Here is a 19542-nt window from a genome sequence, read left to right as displayed (position 1 = left end):
GGCCCTCCATGCCAATCACAACAGCAGCAAAACTGGGCCATCCATGGACAAGGTAAGGATCTCAACATGTTTGGAGGATTGCTCAGGTAAATAGGAATATATGCAGGACAATGATTCAGCTCAAACCCAACCCCTTTCTGACTATATATTACTCTTCCTACACACTTGACACTGAGAGACACTGTCCTTCAGTGTTACTCCTCTGAAGATGCCTGCCACAGCTGCTGGCGAAACGTCAGGAAAGAAAAAACCAAGACCACGGTCACACAGCCCGGATAACCTACAAGAACCAATGAACTCTGACCGTGAAAGCCTTCGACAATATTAGGAATATATGACTTTGTAAATTTACCGAAAGAAAGCAACTAAAAAATGGTTTAATGGGGACTGAATATGCTCCTAGAAGCACAGAACATTCAGGGCAGCTGAGTCAGCTAAAGAAAAAAAGAGGGGAGGGGAAATTAGCCTGCTCAAGCCAGTGAGAGCTTATGCAACCATGGATGGGAAGATTTCTGAAGTGGGGTTTGGCAAATGGTTCCCCCCCCCCACAATGCCTGGTACATTCCCAGCTTGTTTTAAAACAGAACTACAAATACTACAAAGATCATGGATGCTGTACTTACAATACTGTACCTATATTAAGAACTGGGGATCTCTGCAAATTAGCACTGCTATTTTTGTCCCCTAAAATTTTAGACAATCCTATGGTTAGAAAAGGGAAGAAAGGCAGCATGGTATACAGCCTGATCTCATCAGATCTTGGAAGCTAAATGGGTTGGTACTTGGAAGGGAGACCATTAAGGAAGACTCTGCAGAGTAAGGCAATTGCAAACCCCCTCTGCTTCTCACTTGCCTTGAAACCCCTTTGTTGGGGTTGCCATAAGTAGGCTGTGATTTGAAGGCATTTTACGCCCACATGGTTAGAGAAACTAGTGCCCCCTCCCCAACACCCCCCTCCTCAACAGCACTATTTGGAAGCTATGTCTTACCAGTGCTAGGATCAGGTGGGCCGAACTCAAGTGAGTAGCGCAGGACAAAGTAGTTGTTCCACACATAGAGCTGGTTGTCACGTGGATTGTAGTCAATGGAGGAGATGAACTGGTAAGGGTTGGGGAAGGTCAAGGAAATGGGCTCCTCGCGGTTCATGTTGGTGTTGAAGGCATAATCAACACGGTTCCCGGCTGCCTCACTGTCATCGTCCACGTAAACTGTGCGTACCACGTAAAGGACTCCGCACACCATGAAGGCGTTGGATGCCGAGCGCTTGTCGTAGCCGGTTTCCCACGTGCCCTCAAAGCGTAGCGTGTAGGGATTGAGTTGGCTCACCACCAACCGTCCATTGTTGCCTTCGGTGGCGTAGATGACCCACAGCCCATTTTCATCCACAGCCAGGTCAATGTCAGTCTTGCCCCCCCAGCGGTAGGGCGAGGTATCATGGTAGTTGGCAGTGTTGATAACTGTCTCTCCGCTCTTAATGCGTGTCCGCAGGTCATACTTGATGATGTTGCGCGTTCGCTCCTTGTTGTAGAAGACTGCACCATCGTATACCACAAAGCCGGTGCCATCGACCCTGTTGGGCAGGCGATATGTCGTCGTGTGTCGGCCGCCCACGTAGTCCTCCCATGAAGCATACTCGGTCAGCGTGTCTGTCCGGTACGGGATCCATGGCATGACGTATATTCGGTCTCCGGCTTGAAGGGGGTCTTTGCACCAAGCTCCAGACTGGTGTTCTGACTCATGGGCCGAGGTAGGTTCCAGGATCTTGTGCAGCGTCCCCGGGCAAACGAATACTAGGGAGGGGATGAGGGAAAGGAAAGGATGAATGGGCAAAAGGGGGGGAAATCCAGAGAGAATGTGACAGAACAAGAGAAAAAAGAAAGAGAGAAAGAGAGAGAGAAGAAAGGATAAATTTGTAAAAGGCTGTTGGCAGGAGAAGTGAAATCAGCGCTGAGTTTTGAGAGCAGCTGCAATCATGAGACTTTTATCTGTTATTGAGCAGAGACGGCTCGGTGACAAATTAAATAAATACTGGGGGCAGGTAAGCATCACAGAGGAAAGAAACATTTTCTCCAGATCAAATTGACATGGAATTTGAGGGGCTCCAAATTATTTCTCCCCTTTTGCTGCATTAAGTTGAAGATGTCCGACTATTATCCTGCCAAAATCTGAGTGGCAGAAAGCTCAGCCCGAGTGCTGTTGAACTGACAATTCTAACCCCTATTCCTAGGCCACATGTTCTACGGAAGTCAGCATAAGAAAGGTTAAAATCTACAGATTTTAACATGAGCTAACTCCTCATGAGATCTAAATTAGATCCTCTCCATTGGAACTAATGGGGGGGTTTACATCCTAATGGTATGGAAGTAAAAGATGTTAGATCAGAGTTTCAAAAACAAAGTAAGGAGTAGTAAGGCTGTCTGTCCTAAGGGATCTATTGAACAGTTGTGTGCTCGCCTGCTCTCTGGGTCTGGGTAGCCTACAGGTCTCTCTAGAGCAGGGACATGTTTGTTGTTTGCTCCATTACACTCCCACAAAGATTCTGTTCCATGGGGGCGGGTCTAGAAGCATCTGCCAGTTCTACCTGCTCCATGGGCCAAGGCTAATTTACACCAGCCGCCATGCAGCACTTAAACCCCACTCTGCGCTGGCATAAACACTGATACCTATTTTTGCATTGGATTCTTTTTTGTTCTCATTTCTCTCAGGGGCTCCCAATTCAGCTTTGGTAACTTAAAAGGCTCTTGAAATAGCCGTTTCAATCCTTCTTACCTTCTTGGAATGGGAGATGAGAGAGAGGGATATCAATGGCGTATTAATAGCCATTACTCTTCCCTGAATTGCAGCTAAATATCCTCTCAGGGCCACAAGTCAGCCCAATGCAATTCCCTACAAACAGAAAGCGGTGAGGCAGCTGAGGGCAGGGCCTGGGAGCCCTGGTTCCCAACTCCCCTAGAGAGCCTTCTTGTCGGGGAAAAGGAAAAATGAGGAGCAACTAGCCCTAAACCTCCTGTACTGGCATACAGATCAAAACATAGATGAAGAGGAATGGAGAACGAAACACAAGCATTTAAAATCCCATGTCTGGCCAATTAAAAGCCCACTGAGTGCAAAACACTGGGTGTTTCCTCTTCCTGCTGAAAGAAACTATTTTAAATCCCTGAAGGCAGAGAGCTGTCGATTAGTCGAGGGACCGGCCCCCTTCTGGAAAGAAGAACTAACCATATCATGGCGGGCAGGATGATTCTACCCCCAAGCCTCTGCTTCCCATATCCTGGGTGCCACTGGAGCAACTTATCAGCCAGGTTTGATTCAGATCAGCAAGGGACATGAGACTAGTGTGCATGGCAGGGTGGTGAAGAAGTGAAGTGTAATAGTGGGAGGGAAACCCGGGCAGATGGGAAAGGAAAACCCTTCCCCTTCCACCCACACCTTGGTTGGCAGCCTGGAATCTTGGGAAAAGCCAGGAGGAAAAAAAGTTTGAAAGGAAGACAATTCAAGCTAGCCATTCTGCAAGTGTCTGCCTCTGGTTAGCTGGAGCAAGGCTGGGAGAAAAAAAAAGCATTTAGTGGTGGAAGGAGGGGAGGGGTGGGGGGGTGAGGAGAGCGGCATCGTAGCAGAGAATTCACCTTGTCTATTCCAGCACAGTGCGTGCAGTGTCACGGAGTAGCCACACAGCAGATAAAGAAGCAGTCAAACCCAAATTAGGCTATAAGCCTTAAATGGTATACAGTGCATTTTTTTTAAAAAAATGAGACCTAGATTGGCTTGATATCATAGTTCAAGGGAAAGGAACCTGACAGTACAGTAGGAACCTGATTCACAGGAAGCCCAGATTCTGTTGGGTGTAGGCTTTCTGTGGGAGCAAATAGATTTCTCACTGCAGTGGAGCCCAGGTATTGCTGGGACTGGGTATCTGTCCCAGAATGTCTTGGAGCAGATTTTGGTGGGCGCAGAAGTGAATTCTCTGCTCTGCCTTCTATTAAATACGCACGATTTCTGTGATGCGCCATGTCACTCCGGACATGGTTTGCAGTGAAGCTTATTTGGGCTGGGCATAATTTTGACTCTGCTCATGGAGACTCTGGCTGGAGTCAGTAACATCAAACTTTGTCAGAACACACCAGGAAGTAGAGGAGGAGAGCTCCAGAAATTAATGGCAGATCCAAGGTAGAGACTGGCACCAGCCATGGATTTTGAAAATGCCAGGCACCCGCCAATATGTATTAATAAACCCTCATTGTTCTCCTGGATCCAGGCAGAACCATAGGCTGCCATACCAGTGAGACTGGACAAAGATGTGCTTCTGATCCATTCTTGTCTAAGTATTTACATGAAGGGGGAGGATAATGCAAAACAGTACACAATCTATCCCACAGTTAAGCAAGCTTAAGTTCCATTGAAAACAATGGGATTTATGTGGGTTTAACTGTATGCTAGATTGTGCCTGCTGTGTCCAATGGCCACTGTTCCCGAGTAACCCCAGGAAGAAAAAGCAAGGCTGAATCAGCCACCTGATGAGTTCACTCAAGATTGTTCACAGTGTTTTGGTCTCTATGGAGATGTAATGTTGCACCCTTCTCAGTAATAATAAATCACTCTGATTAATAACCTTTCTGCCATTGCAATTGTTGGCCAATTCTACTTCCTAACTTCAGTTGTGGGGACGGGGGGAAACTGGCATATGGCAGGGAGAACTCACAGTGACTAACAACGATGGGTCTAGAACCCCAAAGAGTTCAGGGTGCCAGACTCCTCCTCCTAACTGATGGGCTCCAGCCTCCTCTAGAACCAGAAGTGGCCCAGAGATAGGGGGGCTCCTTAGATACCACACATCACATTGTGTGTGTTACAGACCCATAATGTGTATCTAATGATAACAACCCGATCACTTGAAGTACATACGCTTCTTTTGGGAATAGGGTGCTCGTGTCCACTATAGGACAGCATAAGGAGCTACCCATCCTAGAACGAGTTTTTGTGAGAAAACTTCCAGGAAAGTTTACGCTGGAATAAATGCTGTTGGTCTTTAAGGTGCCACTGGACTCTTCTTTATTGTGCTGCTATAGATTAATACAGCTCCCCATCTGGATTTGCCAGAATGAGTCTTCCTAATAAGATATTTTTAAAAAATCATTCAAGACTCACTTAAGTGTAAATGATGGCCTTTGCAGACATTTGATTTTTATGACTATGGGTTATGCTGCGACTGTACTATTGTCACTTTCATTTTAGTGAGACCTTGTCCAGGTACTATTTTTATTTGTTAGTTTGCTTTTTTGTTTTTGTTTTGCAAAAGCTGCTTTCCACTACTAGCCAAAAAGAATTTAGAACAGAGCAAAGTTTGTTGGGTTTGGTGGCATTCTGCTAGAGCAAGGCCTAAGGCCGGTTTTACTGTGAGACGTATGAAGAACTCTAAAGTTCAAGACCAGAAGTGAATATTGGGAGAGGAGTTCTTGAAAAAATGGGTCAAAGTGGATGGTGTCTTGTCTCGTCGCTCTATCATTCTCTCCACCGAGAAGCTCTCTGATAAACTCATGTTGTATAAATCCAGCAAAGGCTCTTTTCCATCAGAAAGGAAGGTTGTTCTTTTTCCTTACTGGGAAGGTGACTGAATCCCACCCGGTCGGTACAGCCCTCCCCCATTTTTCCCTGCAGGACCAAAGCAGCCATATGGCTGGGGAACCCATCTAATGTCATGCCCATACCCGTCCAATTCTCCCTGCACATCATGCTTAAGGGAAACAGCTTGGAACTGAAAGATCATTACAATTAAGCCAGGGCCTGGAGCCTGAACCTGTGAGTTCCAGCAGCCATAGCTTCTCAGCTTATGTTTGTACCACCTCTGTGGTGCGCCATCCTCTGATATAGGGGAAGCAACCCTCTGAATGCTTCACCATCCGAGTAACTCTAGATGTAGCTCGCTGAACTATTCTGGCCATGCATGTTGCATATGCTTATCTCATATTTTTCAAGTTAAAGCTGTCAGTGATTTTTGGTTGGGAATGAGAGGTATGAGGCCGTCAGGCTGTGCGGCGCCTTCCTCTGATCCCAGCTACTTCTTCAAAGCATTCAGAGAGGACCCATGAAAAGCTGCTCTCTTGCCTGCAAAGTACAACAATGAATAGGCAAGAAAGCCTCGAGACTGGTTTCCTCAATGTGCGCCCTGATTCATGCAGGCTTTGTAGATGTGCAAAGGCTGCAGTTGGGGCAGCCAAAGCAGGGTGACTATTTGGTGTACATGTGGAATATGATCCTGGAGGCCAAGCCATGTTCCAATTTCTGGGGATGCTTATAGGAGCATGTAAATGTCATGTAATAATTTATAACACACCAACTTGCTGAAGCACTTGAAGTGGCTTCTGTGTCTCGTGCATTTGTATTTGTGTGGCAAGTTTGCGCATGCACCTGAATGGGCACGTGTTTGTGTGCTTGAGTTTATGTTATCAAGCGCATGTGTTTAATCTTTCATATGCATATGAGTCTGTGCAATTGTCCCATTCTGTATGTAAAGTTGGCTTTGTGTGTTCATATATCACACTCCTCACCACGTATTCTTTCATGTGAATGTACTGCCCTCAATTTCCAAATGCACACATCTAGCCGAATGTATCTGCTACCATGTTATCTGTGTTTATTTATGCACTGGTATGCTCTCCCCATATTTATGTCTGTGTTGTGTTCATGCAGAATCTCATTGCCTATGAATAACACAGTGAGATCTAGGAACATCAGGTGCAGATGAACAGGGCACGGGTGAAAAAATCTGGGGACTTTTAGATGTCTAGTCCTGCCTGGCAGCTGGGAACACCTGCCTGGCGGTGTTGCCAAAAAAGCAGCTTCATGGAGTCTCACAGGTTCGGCTCAGCCCAGCTTCCCATCAGGGTTGGCGGGGTGGGATGGATGACTCCTGGCAGCGGGAGGAGAAACACACCATTAAAGAATGAAGCGCTGGCGAGGGGGGGACAGCACAAAGCGTTAACTGGTTCCGATCCCTCATGGATGGGGCAGAGTCGACTCAGCCTTCTAAGTCGGGATGGGGGTAACTGTGCTCTGGGGTAGGGGGAGAAGATGTCAGAAACAGAGAAGGAAACAATCAGTAAAAAGCCACATCCAAAACCATGGAAACCTGTGGAAAAGAAAAGTATAAGTATATGCCTCCATCCCCAATCTTGGGAAAAAAATTCCAAACCAATGCAGGGAAAAAAAAGACAGAGCTTTTAGAACAAACTAAACAGAAAGAGAGAGAGAAAGAGAGAGAGAAGGAAGAAAGACATGGGTTGGGTGGAATCAAGCCTGGCTTTTGAGTTTTAATACTCTGAAATAAATTAATTTGCTGGATTCCTAGTGCTAACCTGGCAGCTTGTCCCTTGTTTAGACAGGCTGTTTATGGCTGTGACTCCTGGTACTTACATTAGGTATATTACCTCCAGATCTAGCCAAGAAGTTCAAATTAAAAATACATTGACTGACCCCCTTCTTTCATTCAGCACCCCCATCTTCCACCAATAACAGACAGAGCCAGTAATCATGACTGCAGCTTTCGTTAAAAAAATAGGCAGAAAAGGAAAGGGGGGGAACCCAAATAAAATCACCCAGGATTGATCAGGAATTTTAAAAGAAACAAAACAAAACAGTAAGCAAGAAAATAAAAAAAAATGTCCACATCAAAGTGGTTAGTAAATTGGAATAAATTATTTATATGTGTTATTTTCTATGGGTTTGCCTGCTTTCCACATCACCTTGACAGAAGAGCACGCAAAAGAATTAAGAAAATGCTCCTCAAGACTGTTGAAATAATTTTTTTGGGGGGTGACTATGACACCTCAGTTGAAAATTTAGCTTGGGAATTTTCTCCAAAGAACTGTAGAAGCTCAGAGTAAAATTCCCACTGAAAAATGGATCCCGAGTCGAACAATGGATCTGCAGTTTCATCCACATATCTGACTAAAGTTGCTTTTCTGAATTATTGCAAATTGGTGCCACTTAATGCGTATCGCTGAATATTCCTGACATTTCAATCCACAAACAATAGCATATTAAATATGGGAGGGGGCCTCTATTCTGTCCAACAGCTGATTTCTAAAAAGCACTTAATTCGAACTACATATCATGATCCTGAAAGTAAGGCTTGGAAAGAAGGCATATTGAGTGCAGTAGCGTTTATTTTCACTTATGTTTAAGGGTATACATTTCCACTGGGATCTCACAGTCTGCTTAATACCAGTTTAACATAATGAAAAAAGATACTTTGACATATGTAGAAGGATCTAAAAATTGCAAGAACTCCCAGAAGAATTAGTAGAAAATACCCAATTAGTAACCAAAATAAAAAAACAATTAAAAAAAGAAAACATACCCTCCCAATATTTTTCTGCATTTTATCAGAATTTTATATGTTACCTCCCAATTTTTTTAAAGCACCTCTTAAAAATCAGGAATTGGGGATTTTTTTTTTTAATTACAAAAAGGAAAGAGAGAAGTAGTGGTTGAGGTAGGCCAAGGTACCCAGTTGGTTGCCATGGAAACGTGAAGAAAGGAGCAGAGAGAATCAGTTGAATGATAAAAGACACAGAGAACGGTTTGGAAAAGTGTATTTCCCCTGAAGGAAGCAAAACCAGAGAGAGGACAGCCATAGTCCAGACATTAATGGTGCTTCCCCTCCACATGTGAGAACAAGGAAAATGGAGAAGCTTGGAAGGGTGGTTATTAGATGATTGCATTATTCCTTTATTTACTGGGTGTTCTTATAGTTATTGGAAGCTTTGTTTCTGGAAGGGGAGGGGAATGCCAATTGGAATTAGTGAGACCAAAGAGAGAAGAGTTTGGAAAACCGAGGGAAGGGGAGGTGGGAGGTTAGGAGAAGAAGGATTGAGGAGAAAAGGTAAAGGAAGGTCACATTAAATATGGCCACAGAGAAAAAACAAGGTGCTGGGTTAGGGGTGGGGGGGTCAGTGGTAATGTTGTTGTTTACCTTTCTGTTCCACTTCTACTTTATGCATCGGAAGGGAGAGAAGAAAAATATATTGAAAAAAAAAGGTGCAAGAAGGAAAAAAAAGAGAAAAGAGATTAAATTGCTTTTTGTTTCTTCCCACCCCCCCACCCTACAGAAACCATTTTTTTCTTTCTTAAACTGCAAATTTCCCCTCCCATCATCCCACCAGCCCAACAAACACCAGCCCCTCCCACTTTGGAATGGTTTCAAGGCAGACTGTGTGTTGGGTTTGGTGGTGGTAATGATACTTCCCCCCTCATCATTTCTTTTCTTACATCATCTGATCACTTTGAGGTTTACAGTTATTGTTTTTTTTAATTTTGTGCCGGCGACACTGCTCTTCAGAAGAAAAGTCAGAAATCAAAACCAACCAGAAAGGACGACAAAGGAACAAAACACAAAAGGGGGGGGTCTTGGCTTGGGTGGAGAGAATTTGGAAGGAGGGGAGGGTAGGAGCGGGGCGAGGGAGAGCAAGCAGAAAAGTGAGAAAGGAAGAGAACGAGAGTTTGAAACCAAAAACACCCCAGGATCCATCCTTACTTTAGATGAAAGGCTGACCTATCCTGGCCATAAAAGTCTCATCTTTCCAGCTCACCACAACTTATAAATAAACTGATACCAACCACAATTGTTTTCCTCTGTCCTGATTCAGAATCCACTGGATAAATTCTATGGTTTTGGTGACCACATAATAGGTACAGGTTATCCCAAAACCCAATATCCAAAATGCTCAAAAATCCAAAACTTTTTGAATGCCCAGAAGGGGTAATCAAATGGCACGTGTGAAGGCCGGTTGCACCAACAACAGGTTCCCCATGATGCCCCACATGCACAAAATTATTAAAAATATTGTATAAAATTACCTTTAGGCTATGTGTATAAGGTGTACGTAAAACATAAATTAATTTTGGGTTTAGATGTGGGTCCCATCCTTTTAGATACTTTGACATATGTAGAAGGATCTAAAAGTGGCATTATGTGTATGCAAATATTCCAAAATCCAAAAAAACTTGAAATCTGAAACACTCCTGGTCCCAAGCATTTCAGATAAGGGATAGTCAACCTGTATTATACCGTAAATGTTACTCACTGTCTAGTTCTCCCCCCCAACCAATTAATTGGTCCGATCAGCCATGTAGCTGTTGATGCCCAAGCAAGTGTATAAAGTGCTGCCTTGTTAAAGAATCACTCCAATTATCTTTCTGTTGACCACATTGACCGACAGCAGCTCCACCAGGCCTCTCAGGAAGAGTTTTTTTGTCTGATTCCACTCCTGGCAACCAGAGACTTGCCAGGAGTGGGAGTTTTATAGATACAAGGCAAATCATGAGCAACTCTATCTCCATGTAGTTCATAGTCCAAATAGTATACTGGTAATAAAACATTGCCCTCTGTGGCCGAGCACAACTATTTCTATGGAGCCAGAGGACTGACTTTTCCTTTCCTGTGGTACTAGCCCTGCCTCAGTAGCTCAACAGCTGTACAGATATAATGGAAAAGGAAGAGGAGCTGTGGAGCTGTGCCAGCTCCAGCTTGGGAAATACCTGGAGATTTTGGGGGTGGGGCCTGAGGAAACTGGGGTTTGGGGAGAGACTTCAGTGCCATAGAGTTTAATTGCCAAAGCAGCCACTTTCTCCAGGGCAACTGATCTCTGTCGCCTGGAGATCAGATGTAATAGCGAGAGATCTCCAGCCAACATCTGGAGGTTGGCACCCCTAGTGGAAGGGGAATCCTATTCATTATAGTTTCCTATTCCTAACTACAGCTGCTTCTCCAGGCTCCTACAGTGAAACTGACTAGGAATCTGCTCTATTTCACAGCTATGGGGCAATTGCCTAAACAGCTAGAGGAGCATAAATGTGGATGGGTACTCATCTTTTCATTTAAAAAATATCTTTACAAACTTGCAGTTCCGAGTCTGTAGACACTGGGTGGAGTGAGGGTGTTACTCACTATGGGTGCTTTTAAAGAGTAGCCCTTAAAAATAATGCCATCTGTTTTTTGGAGACTTGTGTTTTCTGAAATATATTTTAAAGGGCTATAAAAAACATGCATAACTGATTTGAATATAGTCCACTGCAAAACAGAACTGAAGTATAAAACGTGGGCAATGCTAGCTGCAGTAGTGCCTCCATGTCTTTGAAAAGCTATAATCTGTACATACGTATGAGTTGGAAGGGGGAGGAGCTTCCCCCAAACAAAAAGCACTGCAACATTTCATAGAGAGTATTGTCATTTTGTCTATGGAGCTATGCATTCAGTTAAAATTAAGCAAATACACAGCTTCTCAAATAGCATCTTTGCTTTTACTAATCCATAAAGGCCAGTGGTCTTACAGAAACTGGACTCCACTTTCGATTCAAATATTACTTTTCATATAATATAGTCTCCAATAAGTTCTCCTCTGAAAAGATGTTTTGAATCATACTGGGCACCTACCCAGCCTCACACCGGAGAGGAAGTGTACTGTTACATTGAGAAGCATGGGAAACTGTATACATACAGTATCTTTTATGGCATCCATTCAGCTCCATGTAAGGAGACTTTGTTTGCTGATGAAGCTGGAGGGAGTGTTCGTCTCCATAGTCCATTATGTGGGATCAGGTTCAGAATGCCACTTGCCTCAGGAAATATTAGAAGTTCTCCCCTACTAACTATATTTCCAAGCTGTATCTTAGTGGAATGGCCAGAGGAATACAGAAGGGCAAAAATGAAGCATCCAGGACATGATCCTGATCTTTAAGGGAGTCATTCAGAGATCTGATTGATTAGGTTATGTATCTGCCTGGATGAGCTTTGACGGGGCTAGGCAGATCTGCCAGAAGTGGTAAAAAGTGGTACAGAGACTGATGGATGGACAAAAAAGTACTTTAGAAAGCAACATAGCAGCCCATTCCTGTGAGCTGCAGTGGCCGGGGACGGTGTGGCTGCGGCACAGCCATGATGCCGCCAATGAGGTTTCACGGCCGGAGGAGAAAAAAAAGGGGGGGGGTATTTGTAAAAACCCCAAAATGAGGGGGGGAGCCCCATAGAGAACAGTGATGCTGTGCCACCAAAAAGGTTGATGCAGCACCGCTATAGCTTTAGGGGGCATTCCCGGGGTGAAAGGGGTTTCGAAGCTGCCTAACAGCAGCTCCGCCCTCCCAAGAATGCCCCAGGAATGCCTCCTGGGATGCCAGCACAAGGACTTGCGCTGGGAGGACGCCATTGGGGGCCGTGCCAGTGTCCGAGAGCCACGCTGCCACCACATTCCAGGGGGTCCAGCATAAGTGCCCTTATGCCAGTTTGCATGGCACAAGTGGAGCGGATGCCGGCATAGGGGTCACGCCACCTCCTATGCCCATTCGGTCCCCAACCTCAGGAATGGGCTGTAAGAGAGTTAAGCTCCTCTAACCTTAGTTTCTTTAATGCATTCTCTCAAAGCAAGGCTTGAAGCAGCATGCTTATGAGTAATCTGGAGGATATGATAATAATGTCAAGGATAAAAGCAGGCAAAGATATAAAATGGAGATGTTACAAATAACATATTGTTACAAATAACAGGGGAGGGGCTGTGGCTCAGTGGTAGAGCATCTGCTTGGCATGCAGAAGGTCCCAGGTTCAATCTCCGGCATCTCCAGTTAAAGGGACTAGGCAAGTAGATGATGTGAAAGACCTCTGCCTGAGACCCTGGAGAGCCGCTGCCCATCTGAGTAGACAATACTGACTTTGATGGACCAAGGGTCTGATTCAGTATAAGGCAGCTTCATGTGTGTTCATGTGTCACTCTTTGCTGCAGTTGTTACAAGAGAGCAGGAAGCAGAAGGAAGGGTGCTGAGGTGAATACTTCTGAAAATAGTTTATGGTGCAAGTTATATAGAAACTATTTCCAAAACTATAAAGATGCTGGCATAGCATTCATGCCAGTCTATGGCACTCGGGATCATGTGGCATGTTGCCAGCGTACAAGCAGCCTGAACTGCAGACTAGATAGATGTTAGACTGACAACATGGGTTTCTGCCAGTGAGGCCATACCCTGAGAACAGGGTTATAAATACATCAGATATAAAGATGGCTTTATTAGGGGATTAGACAAATTCATGAAGGACAGTTTTTCCAATTACTATTAACTAGGTGTTTGTAGTCAGATATTAACTATTCAAAACCAAACTGAAAAAATCTAGTTCATTAAAGTAATATAATATACAATATTAATACAAAATGAGAAACAACTATCAGTAACATTCTGAATATTCCGATTTGGCTATTATTCTGGCATCTGGTTAAGATTAAAAGGGGGTCAGAGAGAAGGGGGAGAGTAGAGACAGAGTGATTTGGCAGATCTATAACTAAAAAGGATATTTACTAATCAGCAGAATTACATACAGATATTGCCACCCAAAAGGACTGCACTGGTAGGTCTGTCTTTCCAAAGTGATCTAGGCAACAGCCATGTTAATGTTAATGCTATATAAGCAACTGTGCCTCCCATCTGCTTGATAAGGATTTCTTTCCTTATTTCCCCCCAGTCAGGCTCAGTTCTAGTATTTGAGATGGGCTGGGAGAAAAATGCTTCAAGTACTGGAATGCAACGAGTTAAGATATGGAAAAGGCCAATGGTTTGCTTATGTATTCCATTTTTTGTTTAAAAATTAACCTCCGTCTGTTGGCTTGGGGAACTCATATATAAAGATTCCCCGATTTGTTGTTGTGTATTATTTCTGCCTACCTGCTTTCTTGGATTAGCAAACATCTGAAAGCAAAGAATTTAATTAAAAGTGAACGCTTTCTCCTATCCTCCTGAAATTTGGCAGAGAGGATCCCTGGGGAGGATAGAGTCTCTAAGAATTTAATTCCACTTGGCTGGGAGGGAGTTACAGTGAACAATGGATTTCCCATTAAAATCAACAGAAATGTATCATATAATTTAAAAAAAACCCTAAAACATGTAATAACAAAAATAAAAGCAATAAAACTAAAATGAATTGAAGTTTTAAAAAAGTATATATCTCTACTATGAGCTATTGTAGCTAAAAAGAATTTTCTAGGTCCTGTGTCACAGCATACTTCCAAATTTAAGATGCAGAGCAGGCAGAAATAGGAGGATCTTCATTCCCAACATGTGGAGTCCCTCAAGGTCCTCTAGCTAGCCACTGCTGGAAACAGGATGCTGCAAAAGCCTGATGTTCAGACCGATTCAGCAGGGTTTTTTAATGTTCTTATTGTAAGGAAAATATCATAATAGAACCTATGCTCATCTTGAAAGGTGAATTCTTAACAGAAGGAGCAAAGAAAGCAAGATTGTTGGAGACTGACTTTGTCTCAGTTTCATAAAAAAGCAAACTCTTATAAGATCAGCAACACTGGCAGAAGGAAGGGAATGGGATGAACACCCAGTTGATAAAAAAGGGTTTCACAGACTTCTTTGTGTATATTAATAGGTTTAACTGAATATGCCCCAATGGATAGATTTTATAGACAGAAGCCTATTACAAAAAGATGCCGTTTTTTAATTTGAAACTTCAGAGAACCCCTCACGGCCCCATATGACTAGAAAAGGAAATATAGAGAATGGACCAGATGAGCTTTACAGAATCCTCAAACTCCGCTTCTGTGGTTCTCTTTTTTGTGTGTTTTGGTGAACTTCTTAGAGAAGGTTAATCTCATCTTTCATTTGTTGGGATACAAGTTATTTCTTGCCCTCAGAGTGGCAGAAATACTATGAAGTAATGTTCAACAGCTCAGAAATAGTACAAGCGTTATTTAAAGCTCAGAACATTTTCAACCAAATGTTTTATCTGAAAGTTTCGTTTACTTTCTGAGCAGTAGTTGTTCTTTTATTTTAGAATTCTGTTCACAATTTAATGTCTAGAAAAATACAAAAGGGACATTTTCCCGTACTTGGATTAAGGATTCCCTGGATAATTAGTAACCAGGTTGGTTTTAATACAGTTAAAGCAGAAAAAGTTGTACAGCATATCTGTCCACACAAAATCCAAAAACAAGAACAAATCTGTGTAATACCTTTTATTAGTACCAACCAAACTAACACAAAAGAACCAATTTGGTTAGGCCTAATAAAAGGTATTACACAGATTTTGTTCTCACTTTGGATTTAATGCCATTAGTCAGGATAAACACACTTTCATATAATTCAGACTGAACAAAGAAAACAAAAAGTAATGAAATGAACTGCTTTTTGGCCCAGAAGACCAGAACTCCATTCCATGATTTGCTAGAGTATTCCCATTTTAATCAAAATGTATGGATCTATGTGGCCCCAGCTCCCCATGCATGTAAAAGAGCTTTGCCTTGTTTTAACGGTCATGTATGGAAATTAATGTCTTAAGAGTATACTTTACGGAGATAGTAAGTCCAACAAGCTGTTGCACTTTATGGACTATTTTATTGAGAATAAACTGAGAATATGGAGATAATATAACAAGCAGGGACAAAAGATGATCAGGTTCAGGCCCATATAGCAAAGGAGCCAAACAAACAAGTGGAAAATACCACAGTGTTTTGTTTTTTTAAGGAACCACCATATTTTATTATATTTTTGACTATTCTGTTGGTTCATGCACCGTCTGAGAAATATGTTTCAGATTCCTGAACTTCCTGAAATGAACCTGCAAAGGAAGGTGTCCCAGTTCTGCAAAAGGTCCCAGCCAGCCCCAATATGAATGCTAAGGTAGTGGATGAAGTAAACTACCTTCTATACACATGAGCCATTCACCAAATTTCATCCAGGCCCCCCAAAAGTGTATGTGTGGGGGAAAGTTACTGCAAAGTTTGTTAGCAGGAAGTATGCTTACACAGCTTTATACGTTAAAAGGCATGACTAATTCACTGGAGTTAGCTCACGTACATGAAGTACATAAGACTACGTGAAAACCATGAGACCAGTTCTTGTAGGCTAGATGAGAGTGAGAAGGTCTCTGAAGAGAGGCGAGAGATCTGTTGTGTGTTGCAGAGTTGGCAATAAAAACTTGCACTGTTTGCTGCTCATGGGAGCAACAGAACTCTGAGGCTAGATAGACTGTGGGGCTGGTCTATTGAGAGCTGCTCCCCGGCCATATCACAATGGCATGTGCCACTCTGGCTCCCCAGAAGGAGATGCAATCAAAACACTCGAAGAAGAGACGAGAGAATAAAAGTGGGGGTAAAAAATGTCACAAAGCTAAATACCTGATAGATCTAGCCACTGGGTAAAAACACCCATGAAAGGGATTCTGTATTGTCCTTTGACAGTTTATTCCAGTCCTTAGTTGCTCCTTTGGTTACAGGTATTTCCTAATGTTTAGCCTACATCTAATCTTCTGTACCTTAAATCCATTCCCTTTAGCCCTACCCTTACTGGCAGTGGAACTGTTATTTGCTGTCTTCTGGAGGGCATCTTAAATGTAAATATTTTTAGACAGTTAACAATATTCCATTCAGTGTTCCCTTCCTGAGGATTTTTTATGCAGCTCCTTTGTCCTTCCTGTTCTTCAGTATTCTTCGTGGTCTCTTGAGTTTTCTCCACTTTCCCCTCATTTTCCTCAAAAATGCTGCCCAATGCTGAATACAAATTTCTAGCCACAGTCAAGCCAATGCCAAAAGTGCAGCGCCAGTATTACTTCCGGTGTGCTGCCAATCCAAACTATCTGCCTTTTATACTGCAACAACATATTCACTACTCATCTCGTTTTTACTCTGTAATCACTCTCACCTCAACGTCCTTTGTGACACAGATCGTGGCTAGCCCTTGTTGTCTTAGCTCTGTCCGGTGCCTGAGGCATGAAGTCAGTTTAGATCAGTTTCAAACCTATTCAGCTGTCATGGCTTCCAACAAAAACCCACTAGGAACTGTAGTCCTTTGAGGTGACAGGGAGTCTATATAACAAGGGAATTATTAGCACCCTTGCTGGACTATTTATTTTATGTATTTATTCGATTTATAACCCGCTCTCTTCCCGGCCAAAACCGAGCTCTGAGTGACTACAATTGGGAGAAGCCATGACGCTCCTGTTAGAAAACAGATCTCAACTTGAGCCAGAGACAATTTTTTTCCAAACAGATGAAGGCAATCAGAAAGAGGAATCACTACACGCTATACGATACTATCTCAGGTTCATATTCCTGCTCATCTTCTAATGTGATTTATACCATCACATGCCAGCAATGCCCTTCCACAATCTACATTGGACAAACAGGTCAGTCTCTTAGACAAAGATTAAATGGACATAAGTCTGACATCAGAAACCACAATATTCAAAAACCAGTGGGTGAACATTTCACCCTTCCAGGACATTCTGTTGCAGATTTAAGAGTAGCAGTTCTCTTACAAAGGAATTTTAAAGGGAGATTGGAAAGAGAAACTGCTGAATTACAGTTGATATTCAAACTAAAGTCAATGCATTTACCTGGGCTGAATAAAGACCTTGCATTCATGGCCCATTACCAATGCTGATTTCTCCACACCCATCTCTCCCCTGGACATCACAGACTCTTCTGCATATCACACCTAATCCCATCAAGCCTGCTATTCACATTTACATACTGTTCCTCTACTTAAAGACCGATGGATTCACATTCTAGCTGTATCTGAAGAAGTGAGCTGTGGCTCACGAAAGCTCATACCCTACCAGAAAATATTTTTGTTAGTCTTTAAGGTGCTACTGGACTCTTGCCCTTTTTGACTACTACACACTGTATGTACACTTATTTCACTTTTACCTCCAGTAAGGAGATGTTTATATTGTTTCAAAGATCTGCAAAACCAGTTTGACCAGAGGCCAAACTGGAACAACAGAAGTGTTTATCGGTGGAATTGAAACCGCCCTCAAACCGATTTTAACTCTCTTTGGGTGAAGACAGATATAACATTTTGTAGAGCACAAGGGGTCAGGTTGGACATGTCCTCACTACACTGAATACAAACATACCTCCCCCCCTTTCACTGTCAAACTCTAATTCTAAAAGTTACCAGCAAAAGCCCACTATGGATGGGACTGACTAACCAGTACCCGTGATGTCAACTAGACACCTGTTCAATCATTCTTTAAATATATATGCACATAAAGCAAAGAATGTAATTTAAACATATATGTGATGCATTAAAAAAAAGTGGGAAGCCCAAGTGAAACACAGGGCTAAGGGCGCTCTAACATTTGAAAGAATCAAAAGAATGTCTGTCTGTCATACGAATGACAAAATGAGAGGAAGGTGAGTTCATACCGTGGAGGAAAAACCTCCCACGGCTTCTTTTTCAATAGTATGTCTGCCTTCACCCTTAAAATGTTGGTCTGTCTTCAGCCTAGCAGTACATGTGTGCAGATCTGTAAGGAAAATGTATTTAGGCTAAGAACTTACTGGGTTAGGCAGTGACTCTGGTTCAGGTCAAAATTCCTGTTTGGATGTTGGAGATGTCATTTAGGCATCAAAATCCCAGACTGAACAGAATGCTAGTTTCCCTATAACTCCCACACATTTGCCTGGTTTTCACAACTGTTTGTCTGATGAAGTCTGGAAAACACATCTTGGGAGAGCACCCAGGATACACTACATTATTGTGCAAGCAACTGCTTTGTTGCACGAGCGGTGGCAGCCAGCAAGTTCCCTAAATAGCCAAAGTGAGTAGTTTTAAAATCCTTCCACAGAGGGGAAACAAAGCAGCCCTGGACCAGGAAGAAAATAAAGCAAAGAGAGCAAGCAGCAGAAAATCGGGAGTGAAAGAAGAGGGAGAGAAAGCTGGGGGAAGGAGTTGGCAGAAGGTAAGGGAGAGGGAGGTTGTGTTTTGAAAAATATCGACACAGTAATAACAATTCACTTCAAAAAATTCAAAAACTAAAAATCAGACACACTGAATGAATTTTTTTTGTTTTTGTTTTCCACATGTCAGATTGGCCCCTGAGGAAGGAAGATTTGGTGTCTGGTTAGAGTAGAGGCAGCTGCAAAGGAAGGAAGCAAAAGAGTCTGACAATATTGGTCCCTCTCACTTCTGCCATCCCTGCATCATCCACCCGTCTCCCCCTGGGGTCTCCAGCTTCCTGTGCTTCCCCCCCTCCCGTCACCTGCCCCAGCCCTGATCCCATCAAGGCAACAGCACTGGATCAAGCCATTCCCTACATAAAGAGGCAGGAAAAGACAGCCAGCAGAAAGCAAAAGCAAACATAGGGGTGGGGTTGAGCTCTGCTTGTGGCAGGGGCTGAATTTTGAATCTTGAATCCAAGAATTTTGAATCCAATATGAAAGCCCTGTGGAAGAGATGCCCGCTTTCACTACAAGAAGTTCCGGCAGGGCTGCCATGATCTTCTGCTTTTGAAAAAAGCCCCCAGGATAGTTAACATTGTGGCATTACGTTAGCCCTCCTGTGTGAAGTCAAGTTACAAGGGAATGTAAATGAGTTATCTGTACGAGAGTGTTTTTACATATATGACTGTATATGGGAACATTTGTAAGTTTGCATGTGAAATGCACATTCGTTATCTATGCAAAAGTATATATGTGATGGTATATGGGAACATATGTAACTGGGTATGTGTAACTGGCTATGGGAACATGTGTAACTGGGTAACTGAGTGTTCCA

At 43.0% G+C, this 19542-nt stretch overlaps 1 protein-coding gene across 4 annotated transcripts in view; it reads right to left on the bottom strand.

Moving 5' to 3' along the window:
- ADGRL1 (adhesion G protein-coupled receptor L1) overlaps window positions 1–19542 on the bottom strand; it is a 151817-nt gene that overhangs the window by 27314 nt on the left and 104961 nt on the right. For 3 of the 4 annotated variants that reach the window (XM_056851003.1, XM_056851011.1, XM_056851019.1), the window contains exon 5: window positions 990–1790. In XM_056851003.1, the coding sequence (XP_056706981.1) occupies window positions 990–1790 (801 nt within the window). Of the gene's footprint in view, window positions 1–989; window positions 1791–6931; window positions 7200–19542 lie in introns of those variants that run through there. The other variant, XM_056851027.1, reaches the window with a different exon arrangement.

Source organism: Euleptes europaea, chromosome 1 (assembly GCF_029931775.1).
Source record: "Euleptes europaea isolate rEulEur1 chromosome 1, rEulEur1.hap1, whole genome shotgun sequence".
Lineage (NCBI taxonomy): Eukaryota > Metazoa > Chordata > Lepidosauria > Squamata > Sphaerodactylidae > Euleptes > Euleptes europaea.
Note: the sequence above shows the minus strand (reverse complement) of the source record. Positions and strands in the feature narration are given on the sequence as shown.